The sequence below is a fragment of the Thunnus albacares genome, chromosome 15 (assembly GCF_914725855.1).
Source record: "Thunnus albacares chromosome 15, fThuAlb1.1, whole genome shotgun sequence".
In the NCBI taxonomy this organism is placed as follows: Eukaryota; Metazoa; Chordata; class Actinopteri; order Scombriformes; family Scombridae; genus Thunnus; species Thunnus albacares.
Window position 1 is genome coordinate 18,738,566 of NC_058120.1, and position 23,775 is coordinate 18,762,340.

Genomic DNA, 23,775 nt, shown 5'->3' on the forward strand with positions numbered 1-23,775 from the left:
ATATATGTAGATTTTACAAACCATACAATATGATGCACTTACTGTCCGACAGACTCTGCTGCTTTACTTTTCATACTTGAAGTACATTTCACAGATAATACTTAGTAGTTTAACTTAAGTAAGATTTTAAATGCATGACTTTAACGTGTAAAGGAGTATTTTATATCGCTGTATGGGTGCTGCTAGTTGTAAAGGATCCAGCACTGCACCTTTTTTTTTTTTAGATCAGTTTCCAAACCATAAAGTGTTTTACAACTGGATGAAATTTAGTAGGATATATAGGCTATGTATCAGGATATATATTTATCAACCTCACGCCACAAACAAACTGTTGTAATTAATATAAAGGTGGTTAAAGTGAGTTAATGTCGGGTCACTCTTCACTAGTTTCTTGTCCTTCATCTACTGCTCCTGTTTTGTTGACAACAGCGCCTCCTGGTGTCTGCTGGCAGAATCGAACTGGCCAACACTGTACAACATCAGTTTGAAGATGGCGGAGGGTGAATTGAACGTGGACAGCCTCATCTCTCGGCTCCTGGAAGGTGAATAATTTAAATGAAGTCTCTAATGTTAAACAGAGTTAGCCGTCTACCTTCATTGTGCCGGCTCTGAGGATTATTTTGTAACTGACGGGGCTGCTTCAGAAAACGCAGGGAAAAGTGTTAGCTTGTAGGGCTAACGGCAACCAGTCCTAACGGTGTATCCCCGGCTAGCTCTGGCTAACGTTACCGTTAGCTGGCCGTGTTTATAAACACTGCCAGCAGTGAACGCCTACATTTCTGTTTTCACAGTAATCGCTAGCTACGTTAGTTTCGACACCCGAATTTGCTCTGTCGTTCGCTTTACTTTAGCATGTCATTCAACTTTCTGTCTGATGTTTATGCTGAATTCACTTCTGCTCATTTATTTGCTGAATTACGGACGAATGAAATGTACTGAGGAGTGGCTGAGACGCTTATCCTGTCACTTGTGACATTAAGATAATGCTCAAATTTTATTGGCGCTAATGGCTGAATCTTACTAAGTAGGTTAAGTGAATATTTGTTTAGTAAAGCATGGACACCAATTTACAGCAGCGCCTCTGCCCTTGACACTGTTAATATTTGCTCCAGATCCACTGTGGAGCAAGTTGTCGTTATGGATATAGGGCTACTGTTCATTTTGTATTTGTGACCTGGTTCATATTTCATATTATTGGGATGGGGAAACTGATAAAACTGCAGTAGAAATGTGCCTAAATTAAAGATTAAAACACAAACATATAGCTAAACTTTTCATCTGATACTAGATTTCCTCATCACTACCTCATAGACAAATTTGAGTCGTTAGGTAGTATGTTTTTTTTTTCTAACTCACTTCTCAGTGGCTTTTGTAGGTGTGTTGTAGTGGGCAGGTTGCTGTGATTCAGTGCTCTTATGCTCACAGGGCCCACATTGGACTCACATGTGTTAGTATTGGTCAGGTTGAGTGATAAAAATTTGTGTTGGAGAAAGCACTTGTGTTTAGGTTTTTAGGAGAAACAATGAAGGAATTGCATTGTGTGTTTTTCTGACCTGTCCAAAAAATGTTCATAATTACAGCTTAAAAGATGTCATCCTGCGTTGCTGTGGTCACAGTTATATTGCTTGCTTTTATGCTTGGTAAATAAAAGGCAGTTTTGTGGAGATATAAGGACTAGGTTTTAGATTTGGCAGAGAGAGGAGTGAGCAAAAAATGCTTTTGTGTTGGCAGTCCACCTGCTCAAGAGAAGGCGGAGATATTTCTTCTCCCCTGTGAGATATCCCTTGAGTCAGACCAGACCACTAAGGCGAATTCAGCTGTCCTTGGCATACTTTCCACCAGTATCTGTGACTCTGTTGGAGGGATGAGACACTATGCCAACATATAAAATGCTAAGATTTGTTATTTATAGTCACTGCTGCAATTGCTTTCATTGCTTTGATGAATTATCATAGCCACCAAATGGTTATATTAATTGAAAATAAAAAGAAAAAATGAATAATACCATTGCGTTATGGTCTGCAAACACTTCTTGTTTATTTTCAGCTTGCTGTGAAACAATATCACATCTATAGTTCAACATAAGCATTATCATCAGTCATCTGATGGTTTGCGGTAATTGGTATCTGATATCTAGTAGTGATCGGGACTTGTGGCTGGTCGTTTTTCACAGCTGGACAGCTTGTTGACCCTCCACATGCTGCATTCCCCTCGGTGATCAGCTTGGACTTTCAGTGACTTGTCGATTGTGTTGGTTACAGTGTGAATACAAAGTTGGACTCGGCATCTGCGTCTTTTACAAGTGTTTGGTTATGTTGTGATCTTGTTGGTGCGAGTTGGCGATGGTGTCTGTTTTCTATTTTCATGCTCATAAAACACGCTCATAAAACAAATAACTACATATGAGTTAATTGATTTGGTTGTTATTGTCTCATCTGCTTCTTACATAATTGCTAAGCTTTATTGTTTGTGGTGTGAACTCACACAAGGGGTAGAATCAAGCACATGTGCAAATCATTTAGAAGTAAGATTAATGTCTGTGTTGAATCAGTTTCTTTTTTTGGTTGTTTACATAGGGGTTTCTAGTGAATTGGTTGCTATGACAGAGGTTGTACTTGTTGATTACATGTGTCTGGATCCAAAGGGAGAAAAGGCGAGGTCTGGTCGGAAAACATTTAAGAAACCTTACTCTAAAGGGTTCAGTGGAACTTAACAAGGAAATGCATCCTGCAATTTAGCAGAAACCTCGTTAAAAAAAAAAAAAAAGTATGACATTAGTTGTACCTGGCTGCCTATAAAGTTCTGTCTGTTTTTCATGGATAGAATATATTTTTTGATGCAACATAAAACAGCTCTGATCTTAATCACATGCACTATTTTCTGCTGTTATTTTTCTGAAGCTCCACACAAATGTACCATATCAAGAGACTAGTAATTATCCACTGTGGAGTTTTTTCACCCAGACAATTTAAAAAGGCCTCGAGCTTTTATGCTGCATCCTAGCATCACATAATAGTTTACTGTATGATTCGCTGTCTGAGAAAAACAAAGTATCCCTGAGACTGCTTATTCATTGGGATTAAAACTTATGGAACATTCTGCCAATTTCTCTAGACGTGTACAATCACATAATCACACACACACAAACAGTGATCTGGTTTATGATGGCTGCAAATCCTTGTCATTGCTTCATTTTAGCCTTTGCCCCTCAATGTTCTTAAGAACATAATCTCTTTTAAAAGTGCCAGCCTGCAGAAGTGCTAACAGTGAAAGGTTCAGTGTTAAAGCCGAGCCGGGCTAAGCATCCAAGCTTAGCTCGCTCGGCTCTGATGAGGCCCGGCCGTTAGAGTGAAGAGCCCTACTTCTGCAATTTCACGCTTCACGCCATACACAGCACATGAAGCAGTGCAGATAGATGGATGATAAAGAAAAATGATTGTGTGACACTGATGGTATAAAGCAACACTTTGGTGGAGCCTAAGAATAGTTTGTGGCTCACAGAAGCAGCGTCTTCGACTATCCAGATTACTCTGGTTTTACTCACTTCTCTCAGATTTGGCTGGATTACGTGACATGAGACAGGAAGTTAGTACAATGTGTAAGTAGCATGTCTACACACTTGTGTATAGACACTATGCAATCCATTTGAAACTATTGTACAATTCCTTTTAAGGAAACAAAAGGGCAACAAAGAAAGGGGTTTAAGGAAACGTCCTCTCTGACTAACAGGCATTTGTTTCACCAGGCTCAGCTATCCTTTATTGGAATCTTTAGTGGGCGTCAAGCTTTAAGGCAATACAAAAATGGTTAGTTATTATATAATTCCTCAGTCATGGATTTGTTCGTCACTCTTGTTCCCTCAATGGCTCATCTTTATTCAGTGCTATGATTTGATTTTTGTGACGTCAAACAGGGACTTAATGTAAAAGTAATGCAGTCTAGTTTTTCTCTGTGTGCGCTATTAAAGGCAGCAAATCAATCAGTGTGCTCCAGTCTTTTTTCATCTGCAGTCTAAATATCACTTACTATCTGTGTATTAATATAAGGACAAGACACAATTGGTCACTGTTTTATCACACATATGTGACCATACTTCAAACTAATATTAATTTATGTGGATTTTGGCTTGTTTACATTTTGCGTAGCAGATATCATTGGACTGATTTTGTGCTTTTTTTTAATGATGCTGAATTTGAGAGACATTGCACTCCCTTTGCCTTCCAAATATGAAATAAGGCAAATATCAAACAGGTCATATGCAGATTTTTTGAAACTAGATTTAACTTAACTTCCAGCCTGCAAGGTGCTGTCACAAGGAAGCAGTTTTCATGTATAATCTCACTTTTCATATCTCTTAACTATTTGAACTGCTGAGTGCAGCAAACGTTTGCATTTCTCACTCCTCTTTTCATCGTTATGAGATAAATCTGAACCCAGAGCTGTGGCAGAACGCCCGAAAGTAGGCTTAAGCTAGTGTGTACAGTGCAACTACACAGCCAATAAACCCACACCAGTGCTGAGATGCAAGCTGTTCTCATAGTCTAAGCAGTGGGTTTCTTAAGTATAGCTGAGACTAAGCAGCGTTAAGCTACGGAATCATTACGCCGACAGCTCATCAGATTTAAAGATCGCTTCGTGGTTCTGCAGTTCAATGTTTTTTTCCCCCCCTTTGGTGAAAAATTATACTATCATAGCCTCATTCTGGGCCATAAAGCATCCACCCGCAGCCCCTGCAAGCCGGGTGGGCCTGCAGTCCAAATGTGCCCCGCCCCTGCCTGTCAACAACTATTATGAGAAGAATTTTTTAAAAATTGCTTTTATTTATTCCAAAAAAATTACAATTACATAGGGTGGACATTATGATGTGATGTGTTTAAGTTATTTCTCCAATATACCATTTTATATAATTTAGCCATATGAAGTTAGCCTGTATATGCTGAGTTTTTTCACATGACCTGCAGGGGATTTGTCTTTGTAATAAATACAAAATAGGCTACTTAAAATATACAGACAGAGAAAAACAAGCACAAAAGTATATATCATAAATGTATGTATCATAAATATAGAATATTTAAAGAATAAAAAAGCAGGCTAACAATCAAAAAATATACTTAAACCAGCATGTTAATATAACTTTTTATGAAATGTTATTGCCACACAGAGCTGGCCAAGAAGATTTAGAAAGAAACCGCGTGACCGACGAGGATGAAACGGGCCTACCTGATTGTAAAGACAGTCATCGAATAGAAGAATACATTACAGATGAGGGAGACACCACAGTGGGTCACATAGTGTTAGCATCAGTTGAGAGAGAGAGACCGCCATGCGCCCTGACAGCTTCATTGTCAATCTGAGTAACAGTCTGATTTGAGCGGGCAGGTGGGCTTTTTACAATAACTTTGATAATGAATTCCTGCGCTCTGCGACATCGAGTGATTGGAGGAGAAGTCAAACATTGAGTACAATAGACTCCCACAATCATGACCATCGCAGGATCAACACCTCGACAGCGATTGTGACACTTTATAGATTCTGTTAAAAAGCTCCAACAGTTTAAAATATACTCAATGTAATTAACTCCATAAACTATGTCCAGTGTTCTAAAGTGGTGTATTGTGCGTTTGAAATGATAAGTATCCTCATTATGAAAGATGGAAAAAGCCGCCTACTCAGTGCTGCAGGAGAGGGGCTCACTCAGGCTTGGCCTCACGTGTTTGCGTTACGGTGCTGGCCTCGTTCTAAAGAGCTTTGTGGTTGTCGGAGGTTGCCGGTGCTGCTGCGTTGGCACTGACAGTGATGATGACAATTGTTGACAGCAATGACAGCGTCTTGTTTTTTCTCTCCTCTCCAGTGCGGGGATGCCGCCCGGGGAAGATAGTCCAGATGTCCGAGGCAGAGGTGCGGGGCCTCTGCATCAAATCAAGGGAGATCTTCCTCAGCCAGCCCATCCTGCTGGAGCTTGAGGCGCCTCTTAAGATCTGTGGTCAGTGTTTTCCCCTTTTAGCTCCCTTTCTTTTGTTTTAGGTCATTTATTTCTCATCACATTTCTCTTCACTTTCTCATTTTTTCTCACCAAATCAAATTAAGCACTTCTGAATTTAAAAGCTTACAACCACAGGAAGGAAAGTTATAATCATAATCTGAAAATAATTGTATAAAAACAGAGCATATTGGCCCAAATATAAGACTAGCTGTCTGCCAAATACCTGATTCCTAAAAATGAGTGCAGGGTCACTGTGCTCACTCAAAGATTTTACTTGATTTGGCACACTGCACTGCAAATAAGTAATTATATGAAAGCTAATGTGTGTGTGTGAGGCCATGCCTACAAAAACCTATTGACTTTTGATAAGCAAAACAAAAGGTTGTCACTTTCTATGTTTGCTTGTTCTGTGTTTGCTCGTTCTGTTCCTCCCAGTAATTGATCGAAGAACTGTATATGGCTCGAATATTTGCCTATAGCCATTCACAAATGTCAAACAACAACAACAACAACATAATTTTAATTTTTAAAGTGCAGCTCAAGCAGAAAGCTACATTCTGACTCTGAGAGGTCGGGTGCATCAATGGCAAACTGCCACTCTGCAGAGCACAGACCACAAAGCCTGGTCTGCACACTCCAGAGCAGCAATCTATTTCTTTGATGCAGCTCAGAGTTTACTTATATAACCAGACCGGATAACACTGCCTCAGCCTTTCTCTCTCGATTCAACTTCCCTGTGTACAGAGAGATACATGGAGGGGCATTGCACACATATGCACAGATTGTGCATCACTGTCTTACACTTACCTGAGGGAGCGCATTTACCCCACTACGGCAAGTCAGTTTGTCCTCAACATTTGAAATAGCTTCAACTATCACTATCTCTAGTTGGCTCCTGTACATCTCGGCACACTCCCACATGCGTTATCTCTTTCCTCCAGGGTAGAGGCGCAACTGAACACAACTCTGAACTGTCTAATATATACTGTATTTGCCAATCCTTGAAAATACAGTACACAAGCTCACTTATAGACTCAAGCCTACACACAGTCCATCTATGACTCTTCACATACCACTTTCCTCCCACACACGTTCACTTTTATTGCTTCTCATTTTTTAAAGGCCCCAAATGCTTTCCTCCGCGTAGACCTAACTCTGGTACATTACTCTAAAATATACATGAGTTTAAGGTGGTGTTATTTGTCGCTGTGTGAGGTTTCTTTGTCTCTCTTTCACTTTCTTTGTTTTGTGCTGAACTTCTAACCCCAGACTGATTACTTGGCTTTCACACAAGGCTGTGATGGCAAGCTGACGATAAAGACCAACCAGTGAATGCCTTTAATTATTCACTAAGGCCAAAAGGATCAGGTTCTGTGCTCACTCGCTCTCACATGCTAACCTTAATGCCACTGGCACAATTTTGCTCAGACTACTAGCTTTGGTACTATTTGACTTAATCATTTATTTAAATGGAGTGATATAAACCTTTCCGTGAACATAGTGTTGTTAAAATTGGTTTTGCAGTGAGACTAATAATGTTAATTAAATCCTCAGTGTCATTTTGTTACTAAAATAATCTGAACACATGATAAGAGATGATAAGAATGACCATGATAAGAAAGACGCCAGGCTTGCACAATATGTTTATACTATATGTGTAGGTTGGTATTCTATGGTAGCATTTATCAGTACATTTCCAAAGTTTCAATACAAACTTAGTGCTAAGAGATTAATGGGCAAGCAAACATAAGCCAAAATGAAACAATTTTTCAGACTTTTCTCATTGCAAGCACGGACTCACAAGTAGCACAAACAGGTCACAGACAGGAGAGAGTGTGATAAAGCATTTCAGTGTGCAAAAGGTAATTAAGAAGTGTTTTTGTTTTCTTGACTAAGGAACCTGAAATAGGTTGATATGTGAGCTTGTCAAACAGACTGGCAGCTGGTATCAATTTCCTACCCTGAAGTACATTTTATTTATTGTTTACATTTCTCATTGTTATACTTGTTATACCAGCTCCCCGAGTACAGGTGCACATTTATTTATATCGCTGTCTAACTCGGTTCAGTTAATGATGTGTGCATCATGAGGTGTTATTTGAGCCCATAAGGTGATATTCTCTTATCATGCTTTGAATGGTGCTCTGTTTATGCTCTCTGTCTATTAACTGTTGAATAAGATAGTGCCTCATTCAGGTATTTTTGTTTTTTAAGCATCTACCTATTTGCTTTTTTGTGTAAAGTGGAGCCTATATTTGAAAATACACGTCTACTGGCCAAATGGCTAGTGAATGTTTTCGATCACCATTGTTTTTTTGGCTAATGAGTAAAGCAAATCTACCAGCCACTTGCATATTTTACCAGCATTTGGGTGGTGGCTGGTGCTAATTTCGTACCCCGAATGAAAGTGTAATGTAATGTCTGATACAACAAAGACAAACTTTATTACATTTATGGACAATTTGGACCTGTTTGATGATTTATATTTATTTGTTTCCATTTTGAAATGTGCCCTGAGAACTATTCCTCACACTAATTTTGTACTTATATGTGGGTGCTTTTGAACCAGTACATTATCTGACTACACAAGGTCATGCAGCAGAACATTTGATTAAAGTTTTGATCAAAGTACCAGTGTCCTAATGCTTTGCCAGTATAATGCTGATTACATTATGCTGGCATAGGTATTGTTTGTTTTATTGTTTGTTTGATTATTACTCAGCTTATCTACTTTCCTGTTCTGTCACAACAGAATAGCATAGCAACATGACATAAATATCTCCTATATGTTGACATAAATATAGGTATAAAATCCTTCACAACACTGACCCCAGGTTCAGCGATAACTTTCGGCCTTTTGCTCTGCTTTTTAAACCCTAAATCTCTGTGCTGCTATTCTGGGACTGTTTTGACACTGCAGAGACAGGCTGAGTAAATTCCTTGTGAGCGGGCAGGCAGGGGCTACTTCCTTCAAATATAGTCTTGGTGAGGCCCACAAATCCATATTCTCAACAATAACTTACTAATGCAGCAACTCTTAGTGTAAAACAGACCTGTAGGCTATGGAGTGCCTTTTCTGGAGTGAGGCATTTTCAAATTGTGGCATTTTCATTGATATTATTTTAAACATGGGTTGGAGAGGGACAAATAACAATAAAAAGAGTGTATTGAGAATGCCAACAAAGCTGAGAAATCATGTGGGCCATGAGTGAAAGAGTATTATTTTATAATCCATTTTATCCAGGTTGTGCTACAGAGCAACAGCTCAGCTGAAATTGGCCTCGCTCTTACAAAGTTCACTCACCTCCGACTCTCCCTGCAGAGATTACAGTCTGTGTTGCCATGTCTCTGCATCTACCATTTCATCCAGATTTAGGTCTTTTTTTTTAGTCTCCATCCTTTTTCTTTTTCTGTGAAAAGTGCAGTATAAATGAGCGACGCTAGTTTTTAATTGCATGTCCATTTCTGTTTTAGTACAGACATATACAAGAATCTGTGTTCTGTGGTGTCCTGTGTATTTATTCAGTCCCCTGTATTTACTCTGTTTTCAGTATGTGCTGCTTTCTGACTGCCAAGACAAAAAAACATCTCTGTTGGACAAAGTTTCATGTTTTTAATGTAGGTTATTCATAGCCTTCAGGTTTGTTCCTTGTTTTACCTAGATTAGAACAATATAAACTCATACTTTAATGTATGCTCATTGAGGAGTAATAAAGATATGTCTAATTAAAGGCAATAATCTTTTGCTATAAAACTGAAATACTGAAAAACCAAAAATGGTTCTTGTTTTGGTGAAATACTTATGATGCATGGATCCCTACTTTCCACCCACCATCACTTTTTCACTGTCCTATGACAAGTTAACATTTAAAAGAGGATTGAAAACAGCAACTAAAGCAATAGTTTGTAAAATCATGATTTTTTGATTGCATACGCACAGTTTACACCCTGGATTATGTTGCAGTAGCAGCGCATTAATACTGAAACACCTTTTCATTGAAGTTCTGATCATGTTTAATTAATTTAATGTGAAGGACGATGGAGTGGTTACCATTACCAGTACCTACATCAAACTGTAGATGGCAAGCTGAGGCTGCTTGTCTGGAATAATGAAAATGATTGATGGCGAAATACAAAACCAACTAACTAGCACAACATGAGTGTCGAATTTAAACCAGAGCTAGACTTCAAACATTCAGGACTATTCCTTTAATTATTCATTTGCACGGAAAAGTGTGTTTTTGTATGCCAAACTAAGACTCAGGCAAAAATAAGTAAAGGCCTGTAGCCATATGGTTTTAGTGCCAGTGGTCGTTGCTGTTTTGGTGCAATAGGAAAAATCATGCCAGCCACCATCAAGACTGCAATATAAAGTTGCAATTTGTGTTGGTCATTTTAATCTCAGGGCCAGACAGCTGCACGGCTTAACAAGGCCTATTATTTAATTTTCATTTATATTTGGTGCTATCTTGTAATGAAGCATTACCATAAAAAGAGTGTGGCGCATGAATCTCCTTTCCGTTTTGGACACGATGAAGCCTGTTATTATTGTCCTGGCCTTTTTCATGAGACTCTGTGCAGTCATCTGTGTCTGGAGCACTTAGCCCAAATTAGAGCAGCTCTGAAGTTGGTGCAAGAGGATATAAAAGGAAGCAGGTCTTGGCTAGGTGATGGAGTGAGGCTCCCCTGCAGAGATCCTGCGCTTTGGTAAGACCGCCTCCGGCTCATCACTGCCTGACTGATGCCAAAAGAGAAGAAGGGGGTGACCTAGGATCCTGCGAGAGTTGTTAAAATTAAAGTTAGTTTGTGTAGGATGTGCGTCCTTTTATTTTTGTGATTAACCTGGATTGTCAGCGTTCTTTCCCTCGGTAGCTCATCTCCCATGGGCCACGGCATTGATCTGGTGGCAGTTGTAATGGCTCATTTTATGTGTGTATATATCCTTGGGCTTTGCTGCTGCAGTCTCAGTAAAACATGGTCACACAGTCATATATCCCCCACCAACCTACATGTCTGGCAGTGTTCTGAATAATCAAAATGGATTCTGAGAGATAGTAGGAGGTGTGTATACGTATGTACGTGTGGGTGAGTATGTTGTTCGGAGATAATAAAACTAAAAGTATTGGCTTTTGTGTAAAGCCCTGCAGTTGCTTTGATGATATTTTAATGTAATTTTATGATTTCTGTCTGCATCACCATTGTTTTTTCGCTCAATTATGTTAAATTCTCCTAATTAATTTCCTCTCTAAGCAGCTCCCCCTTTCTGTAATGATGTTATATTAAGCAGCCTGTCCTTGTGACTGCACTTACAGTAAATAGTCATATTAACACCTTGTCTCCCCTTCCCTCCTACATCTTCTCCTCAGGTGATATTCATGGGCAGTACACAGATCTACTGAGGCTGTTTGAGTATGGTGGCTTTCCTCCAGAGGCGAACTACCTTTTCCTGGGCGACTACGTGGACAGAGGTAAACAGTCCCTGGAAACCATCTGCCTTCTGTTGGCCTACAAGATCAAATACCCAGAGAACTTTTTCCTGCTCAGGGGCAACCACGAGTGCGCTTCCATCAACCGCATCTACGGCTTCTACGATGAGTGTGAGTAGACTTCCTGTACAAATATACACACAAACGCACCCGAAGGACCCATATACGCAAGGTATAATAATGTGTGTTTATGTGCTCCACCAGGCAAGCGCAGGTTCAACATTAAGTTGTGGAAGACCTTCACTGACTGCTTTAACTGCCTCCCCATTGCTGCTATTATCGATGAAAAGATCTTCTGCTGCCACGGAGGTGAGATAAGTAACTCATCTCCTCTTCCCCTTGTCCCAGATGTAATGCACTTGTTCAAAATGAAAAAGTAAGGTAACTCAGTATCAAAAGATCAGCCATTATTCAATCAAAAGTGACCTCTTTATTTTCCATTACAGGGCTATCGCCTGATTTGCAGTCAATGGAGCAGATCCGCAGGATCATGAGGCCAACAGATGTGCCTGATACAGGTATAGAGAGTGTGTGTGTGTGTGTGTGTTTGTGTGTGTGTGTGTGTGTGTGTGTGTGTGTGTGTGTGTGTGCGTGTGTGTGTGTCGGCAGATACTTGATACTGATCATGTTCACTTCCTCTGGATTTCCCCCTGGAATTTAAGTTTACCTTTAAATGAAAACACCCAGCCTCTCTCTTCCTGAGTGAAAGACTATTAGGTCAGTAGATCCTGTGTTACATCAGCAATGCAATGAGCTGGATCCTCAGCACATTCTTTCCGCCGTTACCTGTCTAATATCTCCTTACAACTCTTCCTGATTTATGTGTCCCTTGTCTCTATCTGCCCTGTTCATCTCACCTCTTCCTGTGTGTCTCATAGGCCTGCTGTGTGACCTCTTGTGGTCTGACCCAGATAAGGATGTACAAGGCTGGGGAGAGAATGACCGCGGGGTCTCCTTCACCTTCGGGGCCGACGTGGTCAGCAAGTTTCTCAACCGTCATGACCTGGACCTCATCTGCAGAGCCCATCAGGTAATTAGGACAGGAATGAAGATAGAAGGCCTGGATATGATGTACACATGCAGGAAGCACATTGCAAGCAAATTTATCTTGGTTTTTCTTTGTTTGTTTTGTTTGTTGGAACTTAAATTAGTTTTGGTACAAAAAATGAGCTAGTGCAGCAGTGTAACCCCTAATTTCCTGCTCCATATTTATTTTTCCCATGCATCTGAAACTTTGACATTCATTATAACACTCCATATGGTATGAAACAGAGAATACCAAGCCATTATTTGTTTTTGTTACACTGACATCAGGTATGTTTAGCTGATAAATGACTTCTCTGGCCATCGATTAAAAGACTAATCATTTCAGCACAACTGTTGTTACTGTTTAAATTAGCCACAGCTATTTCAGCTCTATGTTGTGCGTTTCATATTGATTCAGGTGTAGGTGGTTTTGTACACTCCACCTTGACAGCAAATTTGGATCCTGAGACTAGCTGAAGATCTGTTTCTTGATATCGATTGCCGTAGGCGTTGGAATAATGTCACGTATCTTCCAACAGGTTGTGGAGGATGGATACGAATTCTTTGCCAAACGCCAACTGGTCACACTTTTCTCTGCTCCAAACTACTGCGGGGAGTTTGATAATGCAGGCGGCATGATGAGTGTCGATGAATCCCTCATGTGCTCCTTCCAGGTATGTACACATGTACATTTTTGCAAACTGCCTTTTGATTTTTATGTTGGAATAGTGCTGCCTTTGTCTGATTATCTCAGCACTGCTAAAACACGCATCCTCTCTCTGTTTCTCTGTGTTTTGTGTTTCATTATTTAAAGATCTTAAAGCCCTCAGAGAAGAAGGCCAAGTACCAGTATGGTGGTGTAAATTCTGGTCGGCCCGTCACCCCACCCCGCACTACTCAAGCCCCCAAGAAGAGGTGAACATACAGCCTTGGCTTTCCCCCCTTCCTTTTCACCCTGTCCGTCCCTGGTCTGCCATCAAGGCAACCTCTGTAACTCCCCTGTATGGTGAAGATACAGGGCTTATCTAATTGCCCAAATCTTTCTCCTCTTTCTTTCCCACTGACCAACCCCCTCCCCAACTCCACTGACAGCTCTTTTCTTAATGTGTATGTGTACATAAATTTGCTGTGACCAATCTGTTTTATTTTTTTGCCTGTTTGTTGGTATTTTTGATATTATTAATGCATTTTTTTGTGGTTTTACTTCCAATGCCATTTGAGGTTTTCTTGAGTTGTGTAAGGAAATGGCTTCTCTAATGTGTAGAGAGGCATAGCGATTGAGTTAGAGGAATTCCTTTTCAGTTCTTCAACGAAAACGAAATGGATATTTAACATTGTTTTGCCTTGATCTCTGAAAAAGCAGAGAGAATCCTTCCAGTGTGTTTCGATGGGACTGAGATTTTCGTGCAATGCTAAATCTGTAGATGCAAATAACATTTCTTACATTCCAATTTAACAGTATAAACACATTAAAGCATCTGTGGTGCACTTTGCAGTTGTTGTGCATATGCATATTTTATATATTTAACCTTTGAAAAAGTGCACCTCCCCGTGAGTAGCAAAGAATGTGAACAGACCGGCTTGAATGAAATATAGAGGCTTAATCATATGCTGCTGGCAGTGGACACGCTCTACCCTAACACAACACCCTCTGGACATCGTTTCCTCCACTCTGTTATGCCTCCGTGTGCCTCAACTCCACACCCACACAAAAATATGACGCTTCTCACACAGAGCTGGTGTGACATTTTCCTGGGTCTATTTATTATTTGTTCTCATCAAGATAATTTCCCCCCATATAATCCTCTTGCAGGGTGTCTGCAGGGTTTTCAAAAGTATTAAAAGCTGATAAATCAATTTAGCGAAAATTAAGGCCCTCAAAAAGCCATTAAAAAGTCTTAAAATCCAGCTAGATTTGTCGTCATCTGAAAAGGACTACTGTTAGCACGCTCACTGACCCACTGACTGACAGATGCTCGATAGCGCATGAAGGTCCCTTTACAGCCAGATGTTAAACAACATAGTCGACTAATGGGGAGATGCAAGTTTTCGTACAAATAGTTGGAACCATTGTTTTGGCCTGCATGTGGGAATAACCATGAGACGTACTGCTCTGAGTCAGAAGGCGATTAGTGTAGCCTTGATCGAGAGCAACGCTGTCCATTCCCACATGCTAAGTGCTAGCCATAAAACCGCTATGGGATGCAAAATGCAAGTCTCTATTGCACATTTCTGTGCAACACAACTGTCCCTACCCACCATTGCTAATGGTTTCTCTTTCTAATAAACCTTGCATTGGGTTAGTCACTCAATTCATTCTCATGAGCTTTGTTCCCACGGAATTATGTTGTATTGATAAGGAGTACTCACAAACTAAGACTGTTTAGTTGTGCTATCTTACAAATAATATATAGTAAATGTAAGTTAGACTGTGACACCGATGTAACCGGTTAGAACTTGAAGTGGCGATGAGATCTTAAAATGTATGTAAAGGGTCTTTAAAAAGGTCTTAAATGGTATTAAATTTAACTTCCTGCATATATCCTGTCATGATTCATACTGAAGAAGCTGAAAGATTTATTTGAATTTTGTGCCCATGGAAAGTTATATCCATGCGCAGGCATTTCACTAATTTGAATAAGACAGTTACTAATGGTCAGTATTATAAAAGCAGACATATTGGATAAATGGTGTATAAGTGCTAACAGAATTGTGCTTTGGTAAATGGGCCGTTGTATGAAAAAGCAGGTACGGATAGGAAATGTGTTACAGCATTGGCTGTGGTTTTGCAAGTGTCTAACTTACCTAAGTAAGCCCTTACAGTATTAAAAATAGTAAAAAGGAACACAGAGCAAGCTTCACAAAATGCGCCACAATATTTTAAATGCTTAGTGCTGTGTGTGTAAAGCACATAGCAAACAAACTAAATGAAGAAAGTTTGCTTATCAGCCTTCCTCCCTTAACACCACCTGTGTCTGTTGGTAGAAAGTATGATAACTGGTGGAGTTAGGAGTGGGTGGCAGGACCAGGCGGTTTTGGCATTGCTGTGTGTGTGAGTTTGATGCCACCTGGTGTATAAATACAGTAGTGCAGTACAAAATAATACAAATCCGATGTTGTATCATTTACCACAAGGAGGTACTTCTATTCTCCTGACCAGCAATTAGCCTGGTTGGCAATTCAGCTTCAGTCTACTGCAAATATACTACAAACAGTTGCCTCTTTTCATTCTTTCTTTATTTTATTTTTTTGCTCTCTGTGGCATTTTTCTTTCTGTTGTATTTCTATGTTCTCTTTCACATTGTTTACTTTTTATTCACTTAATTAATTTCCTAATAATGATAATAAAACAATGAAGTATTACCAAAAGCAGTTTTGCAATTTGTACAAGTTTGTTTGAAAGTCTATAAATTCAATAAAATGGATGGAAACTAAAACTGTTGTTTCTTTTGTTTTTGTACTGTCTTTGCATCAATGTGTTTCTATAAACGTTTAAGACCAACTTACTATTCACTGTACACTTTTTTTGTCTCACTATACAGCAGCTCCTTGATATTTTTCTGTTGCATGAAGTAGGAAAGGCCCACACAAGGTGAAAATCAAATTAAATACGGTCAATCACACTCAAGCAAAACAACAATGAAGTGTTTCATGAGAATATACAGAAGGCTCCTACTAATAGAAATTTATGAAAAGCAGAGAAACTTCTTAATTATTTTACTTTTCTGCCCATTCGTCCCAGTGTGACAGTTTATATAATCGGGCCCTGCAGACGCCTCTTTGCCCAGTTCACAGCTTTCTGCATTGGCCCTGTATACAAGCAGAGGGTCAGTGACAAGAGAAAACATGGAGCGCCCAGGTGGAGGTGAGACAAGATCCAGGCAAAGATGATCCACAGTACCACTTTCACAAAGAGGAGAGTGTAGTAGATGATTCTCTGTGAGCTGAGTGTGGCGTTCTCCTGGGGAAGAAGTAAGAGTCACTATTTGAATTAATCTCACAGGAAATTAATACTTGAAGCATGAGTGTATGATTCCCACAGTAAAACAAATTATTTCTGGTAATTTCAGGCATATCAAAGAGTATGTGAACTGACCCTGGTTTGCAAAACCTGTGCATTTTGTGTATCAGCTGCTTCAGCAGTCATCACGTCATGTCTGTCATGAGATCTCAGGTGGTAGGAGGTCTGGTAGGAGGGTTTCATCCCCTTTCTACTCCAAGAAGACTTTTGTGCCTGTGGTTCTTCCATTGTCAGTGTGAGTCTGTCTATATAGATGAGGTTGTGGTTTGAGCACTTCAAACAACTATGCAATATTATAAACAGATAATTGAAATCTATATTTATTATTAGGTGTTGCGTCTGCAGTCTTTCTTCACTCACCTTACACATCAGTCTCTGATGATGAGACAAGCAGGTTTATTTCTTGGCAACTTTTAATGTTACCAAGCACAGAAAAATAAACCTGGAATGTTTATGTTTAAAACAGGAATATTAGATAATAATATTCAGAGCTGAAAAAGCTGGTTGATTAATGATTAGTCGATTGACAGAAAATGAATCTGGCTGTGCAATGTAATGAAACAGCTCTGCCATAAATTCTACTTTTACAAAGCTTATACATTTTCAGTTTTCAGAAAAGTGATAATTCTACTTTATTAATGAGGTTGCAGTGGATGGTGGTGTTGCACTACACTGCATTATATTGAAAAGTGTTCCTTAATATTCACCAGGAACACCCCATTAACATACATGATGGTGAGTGTATTTTGACAATCAAACATTTAAAGGACCAGTGTGTAAGATTTAGTGGCATCTAGCAGAATGGACTTGTATGTTTTAATTAGTGTATAATACCATGAAAATAAGAATCGTGTTTTTGTTACATTAGAATCAGCCCTTATATCTACAGAGGGGGCAAGAAGGGTAATGGCCAATGACTGTATATAAAGATGGACGTCATGACAGCTCCCCAAAAGTGAAGCCAAAACATCTGGATCACCCCCTGGTGGCTGGCTGCAGTATAGGTCATGAGTCCCGCCCCCTCCATATTGGACATGAGCCAAACTACACCTCAAATAAATTTTTCCCAAGGACAGTTTCTGTCATTTTAGGTAGTTCTTATCACACTGATGTTTGTTCAATTGCTCATTTTTCTGATAAGTTTGTTTTTAATTAGTTATTTGATGATGTAAAAAGGGGGTGGCATGTCATGATTGACAGCTGTGACAACCACTCTCAAATCTCCATCAGACGGCAGGACGATTGAGGGGGGGAGTGTCCCACGGACTGTCATCCTGCCTCGAGACTCTGGCTCCACATGACAATGGAAGGAGATATTTTGGCTTCACTTTTGCATAGTGGCAGGAAGTGGAGACGCATCGTCCATCTTTATATACATTCTATGGTAATGGTATGTTACACGACACCGCCCCCTTCCCCTTAACCCTAACTATCCAGCTCCTCATGCCTAAACCTAACCAAGTGGGTGTGTCATATAGTAAAGTGGGTGTGACATGTAGATACTGTGAGTCTGCAGATAGTCCTACTTGGAGGGAGCAGGTCCTCTTCCATGGAGGCCGCCATGGTATACCGCCATGTTTGTGCAGTAGCCTGGACAAGATAAGAACACTGGCTCTAGAGAGGGCCTTTCGAATTTTTTGTGAGTTTTGCGGCCACCTCAAGTTCTCCCACATGCTTGGAAGGAGAGGGGAACGGTATTCAGCTGGTTGTACTCTGTAACCTCACCACTAGATACTACTAAATCTTATACACTGGTCCTTTAAGTAATTTATGAAGCAAAAATGGTAGGTATTCTTTGGCTCCAGCTTTTTGAATGTGAGAAGTTGCTGCTTTTCTCAGTTTTATATAATTGTAAGTTGAATATCTTTGGGTTTCATCACCTCACATCACATCACCTTGGGCTTTAGAAAATTGTGATGCGCATTTTTCACCTCTTACAGACCACAAAAATCAATGACATAAATATATGTAGAATATCTTTTATTGCTTACATTTTATTGAGATTTTTTGTGTAATACACCTTCCCCAACACTAGAAGGCGATATCTATAACTCTGATTCAGTTGAGCTGGTTCTGTCTGTTGTTAACTGGACAGGACGCATGCGCGTTACATCAGCTTCCTATATCACATGGATGGGTCACACTCACTGCTCACTTCCGGTTGGAGCGTTTACAGGTTTGTGATGTCTTCCAGGGATATCTACTGAACCAGAAGTGCAGGTCGTGTCCCGTCCTCTGCATCTCTTGCAACGAAAATAATTTATGAAGCGCCGTCGAAGCTAAAAAAAAAGGGGGCCGTATTTAATGTTAGAGGTGATATTTCCATCGTTTCAGTTTAACTGTAGAAGCAAGCAAAGTGTGTGTCAGAGGATAAAACTAATATTTGTGTAACCGCTGTCACTGGTGGCTGCTGTTGACAAGACTAAAGTTCATCTATGCAGGTAGAGCTGAAGTAGCTAATGTCGTTAGCTTGTTATTTGTGTCTTTGCACATGGCTAAACTGTAGTATTTATAGTAAAGCACAATCAAAATACTGTACCTGACTGGTACTGTGTGTCTGCCAGGACTTCTCTGTCTGTCTTTCTGCACCTCTCTGTGTCTCATTTGATATCCCTATTTCTTCAAACCTCCAGGGCTAAACAACATCTAAGTGGCTGACTTTCAATGGCACCCCATCCAAAAACACCAACAGATCCTCACTGCTGTCTCAATAATGAACTGCGGAAAGCCTCAAGCTCTGACTGAAGAATGGCCAGGTTTAGGCGCAAATCTTGCATCACATTAATCGCTTTGGTGTTGCTTGTACTTATTATAACAGTGGTATTAAAATCACTCACACCAGAGGACTCTGCGTTCAGCAGCCCTGTTGGCATCGAGCTGTTTCCGGACCAAAAGAATGACAATCAGATCCAGAGAGACAAAAAGGCGGATAATAAACCGGACCAGACTAAAATGAATGACTCCGCTCAGTCAGACAAAGATAGAGAACTGGAGGCCACACTGAGGAAGTTCCCTCCTCCCAACTACTATCTCCATGCCTTCTACTACACATGGTATGGAAACCCCAAGTTTGATGGCAAATACATCCACTGGGACCACCCACAGCTGCCACACTGGGACTTCAAGGTGGCAAAGGGGTATCCACAAGGGAGACACATCCCACCTGATGACGTTGGGTCCAACTTCTATCCAGCTTTAGGGGCTTACAGTTCCAAAGATCCCTCCGTTATAGAGGCTCATATGCAGCAGCTGCGCACAGCAGCCATTGGTGAGACAAAAATTAACCTGAACTGAACAGTAATTCAGCATTATCATTCTACTGCAATATTATAATAGGCCTGGGCAAATCTAGGAATGCAAACTGGCTTGATTAAGCCAACTGCCAGATGTGACTGATCCACAATAAATACAGTTTCTTCATCAAGATCTTTATAAAAATTCAGTGTTTCCACTATGAGTTACATTCATTCACTCACAGTGGGCCACCGACTTTTGCCACAGCAGTCCTTGGTCTAATGTTGCTAGGGTTGGAACTCACTATTATTTTCATTATAGATTAATCTGTTGATTATTTTCTCGATTAATCAATGAGTTGTTTGGTCCAGAAAGGTCCAGAATATGCTCTCGTCCAACTAAATTCTCATTGGTCGAATAATCTCTGTGTCATTTTCATAAGGAGAAAAGTGCTACATCAATAGCTTTCCAGGAGTAATCCATTATTTCCTGCGGCGGGAGGGACAGACTAACAAATTACCTGTGAAAACGGGGATGTATTCAAAACACCCCCATTGTTTTCACAACTTTGAACTCGCCCACCCCCCCCCCAATTTACAATCATAGAAGACTAAAGAAATCAGAAAATATTTATATTTGAAAAGCTGGAATCAGAGAATTAGGAAATTTTCATCTTACAAAAATGACTTAAAACGATTAATCTATCATTAAAATACTTAGGATTAATTTAATAGTTGGAAACTAATCAATTATTAGACTAATCTTTGTTGCTCTAAATGTTAACTTACATCAAATGATCCCAGTGAGTTTCATGCAGTGGGGTTTACAAATTTAAATGTGAACATATTTGAGTTCAGGTATTGGAAAAAAAAAAGTTGGATCGAGAGAGAAAAAGTAGGATCAAAGGCATCTCTATTGAAATGGTCAGGATTTACAGTACCAGTAACAAAGTATATTACAACATAGAATGTATGCAAAATCATTCATTATTATTACAATTCGCATGGAATCATTAATTTGGAGGAGTATTATTATTTATGTATTTATTGGGACCATGTACAGTGTGAAACATAAATGTTACCATTTGATGTACTGTACCAGAGTTATCTTATAGCTAATTTTCATCTGCAGTCCTTTCGGCAGGTCACAATTAAAACATATAACAGCACAATAACAAACAGTACAAAGCTTAAAACACACAGGACACATAATACAAAATACAAAGCTACACACAATAGCACATTATGGTAGGGTTTTGAATGAAAAGGCTCTCCATAGCACATCACATACACCCACAATGTCAACTAGAAATGACTAATGTAAGCTTGTCAAATTAAAAGCCAGATTATTTGCGCTCGTAAATTTAGAGTCAGTGGTTACAGAGCTGAGTAGTTTTAAGCAGATTTTTTTCATTTAATTTTGAATGACATTACTGATGGAACCACAGCTCTTCATTTCATCAGGCAGGACATTCCTCTGAGTTGTGGCTGTACGACATTCTTGAGGATGTGATTGAATTTGCTGAGCGAGCGCACACAAAGTCACGTAGCAGAGGAGAGGCCAACACTAAGATAGTATCATCACAAAACAATGATACTACAGAAACAACAGTATTGATTTATTGTGTAGCTCTATGTTATGATACATGTAGTAATTCAGTGATTGTAATCATCATATTGTTTTTAAAATTTAACGTTTCACAGATTTTTGTTATTCATGGTGTTTTTAGACATCACACTTTATAGCAGTCTTATATTTAGACTAAAAAGCCTTTTTTATTACTGTAACTGATTATCATTTAGTTAACAAAATGTGGTTTAACATACATTATCCATATTTTGACAAATATTTATATCAGTAAAAAAGCCCCAATGATTATCAGCATTCTCATTTCTGCAATATCATCACCCCTTTATCTCTCCCCATAACACATTTAGTATCACCTCAGTATATTTACAGTTAATATATAACTAAATTATATATATTATATTTATCTGAGTGTTTTCCAAGTCAGGTTTGGGGTTCATGTTTGAACTGTTACTCATTCTCAGGTGTCCTTGCTGTTTCGTGGTACCCTCCTAACACGAAGGATGACAATGGTGAGCCAACAGATGACATTGTGCCTTTGCTGCTGGAAGTGGCACATAAATACTATATTAAGGTCTGTATGAATAGCATTGAGCTTAATAACCATTTGTTTTGTAAAAAAAAAAAAAAAAAGAAGTAGTTGAATACACATTTGATGCATGAGTCCCTTTAAAAACAACAATATCCTAAGAATAAATGATCCCTCTGGAAAAAAAAAAAAGTCATACAGAGAAGAGGGTGAAAGTGTGATTTTATGTTGTTATCATTTGTTTGTTTACAGGTAGCTTTTCACATTGAACCATACAAAGGAAGAGATGAAGTCAATATGTACGCTAATGTCAAATACATCATTGAAAAGTGAGTAGTGCCGTGTTTCTTCAGTGTTTCATCATTCTGTCATGATTCACTACATCAGTCAATAATTATCATGTTATCATCAGTCATTTTCCTATCTTTGGTTGTTTATCTGATATCTCCTCTCCTCAGATACGGAGAGCACCCTGCCTTCTTCAAGTACAGGACAAACAACGGCAAGCTTCTTCCACTCTTCTACGTGTACGACTCCTATCTGATGAACTCGGAGCAATGGGCCAAACTGCTGAAACACACAGAAAGTAACAGCATCAGGGATACACCGTATGACGCCATCTTCATCGCCCTGCTGGTTGAGGAGAAACATAAGAGAGATATCCTGACTGCAGGGTTTGACGGTATCTATACCTACTTTGCTACTAACGGGTTTTCCTATGGGTCCACTCAGCGGAACTGGGACTCTCTTAAAGCTTTCTGCGAAGATAATAACCTGATATTCATTCCAAGTGTGGGTCCGGGCTACATCGACACAAGCATTCGACCCTGGAACTTCCAAAACACTCGAAACCGCATCAACGGGAAATATTACGAGACCTCACTGAGTGCTGCATTAGAAGCCAGACCTGATTTTATCTCTATAACATCTTTTAATGAATGGCACGAGGGGACTCAAATTGAAACGGCTATTCCCAAATCAAGCCAAACTGTTTATCTGGACTACCTGCCCAATAAACCAACCATTTACCTGGAGATTACTCGCAAATGGGCTGCCATATTTGGTGGTGAGCGCAGAAGATGGCAGGAATGATCTGACAAAGAGCCCTTTAGTGTTGATACTGTAATTGGTGTTATAACTAATAATAAATTAATGAAGTTTTAGCTACAGAATGGACAACAACCTGCAAAGGATGAATAATTGTATGAGAAAAGCCACAGGCAAGTCAACTACTTCATTACTGTATCTTAATTTTGTCTCTGGTTATTTTTTTACACTTAGGTGCATTATTGTTAATTTAACTGATGTCCTATTACTTCTTGTTCGCACAGCCTGGATTAATGACATAATCAGCATGTTTTATCACTGTTACAGATTTCAGCTCCCCTCCAACTGAAGCTGTGTCATATGTGGAATGTTTTGCCTTTCTGTAATCTGTGACTATATTAAACCTCAATGGAAATAAAGTACACCCTGGAAAGAATGGAAAGAAAATAAAGCAGTCTGACAGTATAAAGCTGTTGCCTCACTTTCTCTTCCAGCAACACAAAGCACCAACATACATTTTGATATTTGAAAGGCCTGTTAGCCTGAAATCTTGAAATGAATCATAGTGATGCAAACAGCAGAGAGATGACCAGACAGCAGAGGGTAAAATCAAAGTTACTTTTATCCGTGGAATAGTTCTAGTTAAAAATCTGTCACCATGGTACATGTCTGATATATGTGTGCGTCAAAGTGGCATGTGTCTGTCTATATGTGTCACTTGAAGAAACATGAACACGCCCCTGACTGTTATGAGATTCAGATGCAGAGCTTACATCACTTTAATTGGCAGAAACAGAAGTGTATTTAAAGGGACATGAGTATTATTTTTCTTGTCATGATGAATACTTCTCAGTAGGCTCAG

General features: G+C 39.5%; 2 protein-coding genes and 1 long non-coding RNA gene across 5 annotated transcripts; 2 read left to right on the top strand and 1 right to left on the bottom strand.

Annotated features, from left to right (window-relative positions):
* Positions 1–434: 434 nt before the first annotated feature.
* LOC122998427 (serine/threonine-protein phosphatase PP1-beta catalytic subunit-like) lies at positions 435–13,631 on the top strand. The gene is made up of 8 exons (XM_044375325.1): positions 435–542; positions 5,852–5,983; positions 11,350–11,580; positions 11,674–11,778; positions 11,916–11,987; positions 12,348–12,499; positions 13,035–13,169; positions 13,310–13,631. Exons 1-8 carry the CDS (start codon positions 491–493, stop codon positions 13,412–13,414), a joined length of 984 nt encoding a protein of 327 aa, XP_044231260.1. The 5' UTR covers positions 435–490; the 3' UTR covers positions 13,415–13,631.
* A 2,549-nt stretch (positions 13,632–16,180) lies between these two features.
* On the bottom strand, positions 16,181–16,956 carry LOC122998428. Its single transcript, XR_006407425.1, has 3 exons — positions 16,877–16,956; positions 16,592–16,761; positions 16,181–16,456 (listed from the first exon to the last, which is right to left on the bottom strand). It is a non-coding gene; the product is annotated as an uncharacterized LOC122998428 (long non-coding RNA).
* A 1,645-nt stretch (positions 16,957–18,601) lies between these two features.
* manea (mannosidase, endo-alpha) lies at positions 18,602–23,382 on the top strand. 3 transcript variants are annotated; one of them, XM_044375607.1, is made up of 5 exons: positions 18,602–18,692; positions 19,150–19,784; positions 21,802–21,911; positions 22,119–22,195; positions 22,325–23,382. In XM_044375607.1, exons 2-5 carry the CDS (start codon positions 19,265–19,267, stop codon positions 22,956–22,958), a joined length of 1,341 nt encoding a protein of 446 aa, XP_044231542.1. In that variant the 5' UTR covers positions 18,602–18,692; positions 19,150–19,264; the 3' UTR covers positions 22,959–23,382. The 3 variants fall into 3 exon arrangements, with proteins under 3 accessions (XP_044231542.1, XP_044231541.1, XP_044231543.1); XM_044375606.1 differs by having other exon boundaries at positions 18,648–18,957; XM_044375608.1 differs by lacking the exon at positions 18,602–18,692 and adding an exon at positions 18,699–18,822.
* The last annotated feature ends 393 nt before the right edge of the window (positions 23,383–23,775 follow it).

Coding starts and splice junctions, on each gene's coding strand:
- LOC122998427 (XM_044375325.1), top strand. CDS start 491: ATGGCGGAGGGTGAATTGAACGTGGACAGCCTCATCTCTCGGCTCCTG. Junction 5,984..11,349: donor GGCGCCTCTTAAGATCTGTG/GTCAGTGTTTTC, acceptor TCTTCTCCTCAG/GTGATATTCATGGGCAGTAC. Junction 11,779..11,915: donor GATCTTCTGCTGCCACGGAG/GTGAGATAAGTA, acceptor TTTCCATTACAG/GGCTATCGCCTGATTTGCAG.
- manea (XM_044375607.1), top strand. CDS start 19,265: ATGGCCAGGTTTAGGCGCAAATCTTGCATCACATTAATCGCTTTGGTG. Junction 21,912..22,118: donor CACATAAATACTATATTAAG/GTCTGTATGAAT, acceptor GTTTGTTTACAG/GTAGCTTTTCACATTGAACC. Junction 22,196..22,324: donor GTCAAATACATCATTGAAAA/GTGAGTAGTGCC, acceptor TCCTCTCCTCAG/ATACGGAGAGCACCCTGCCT.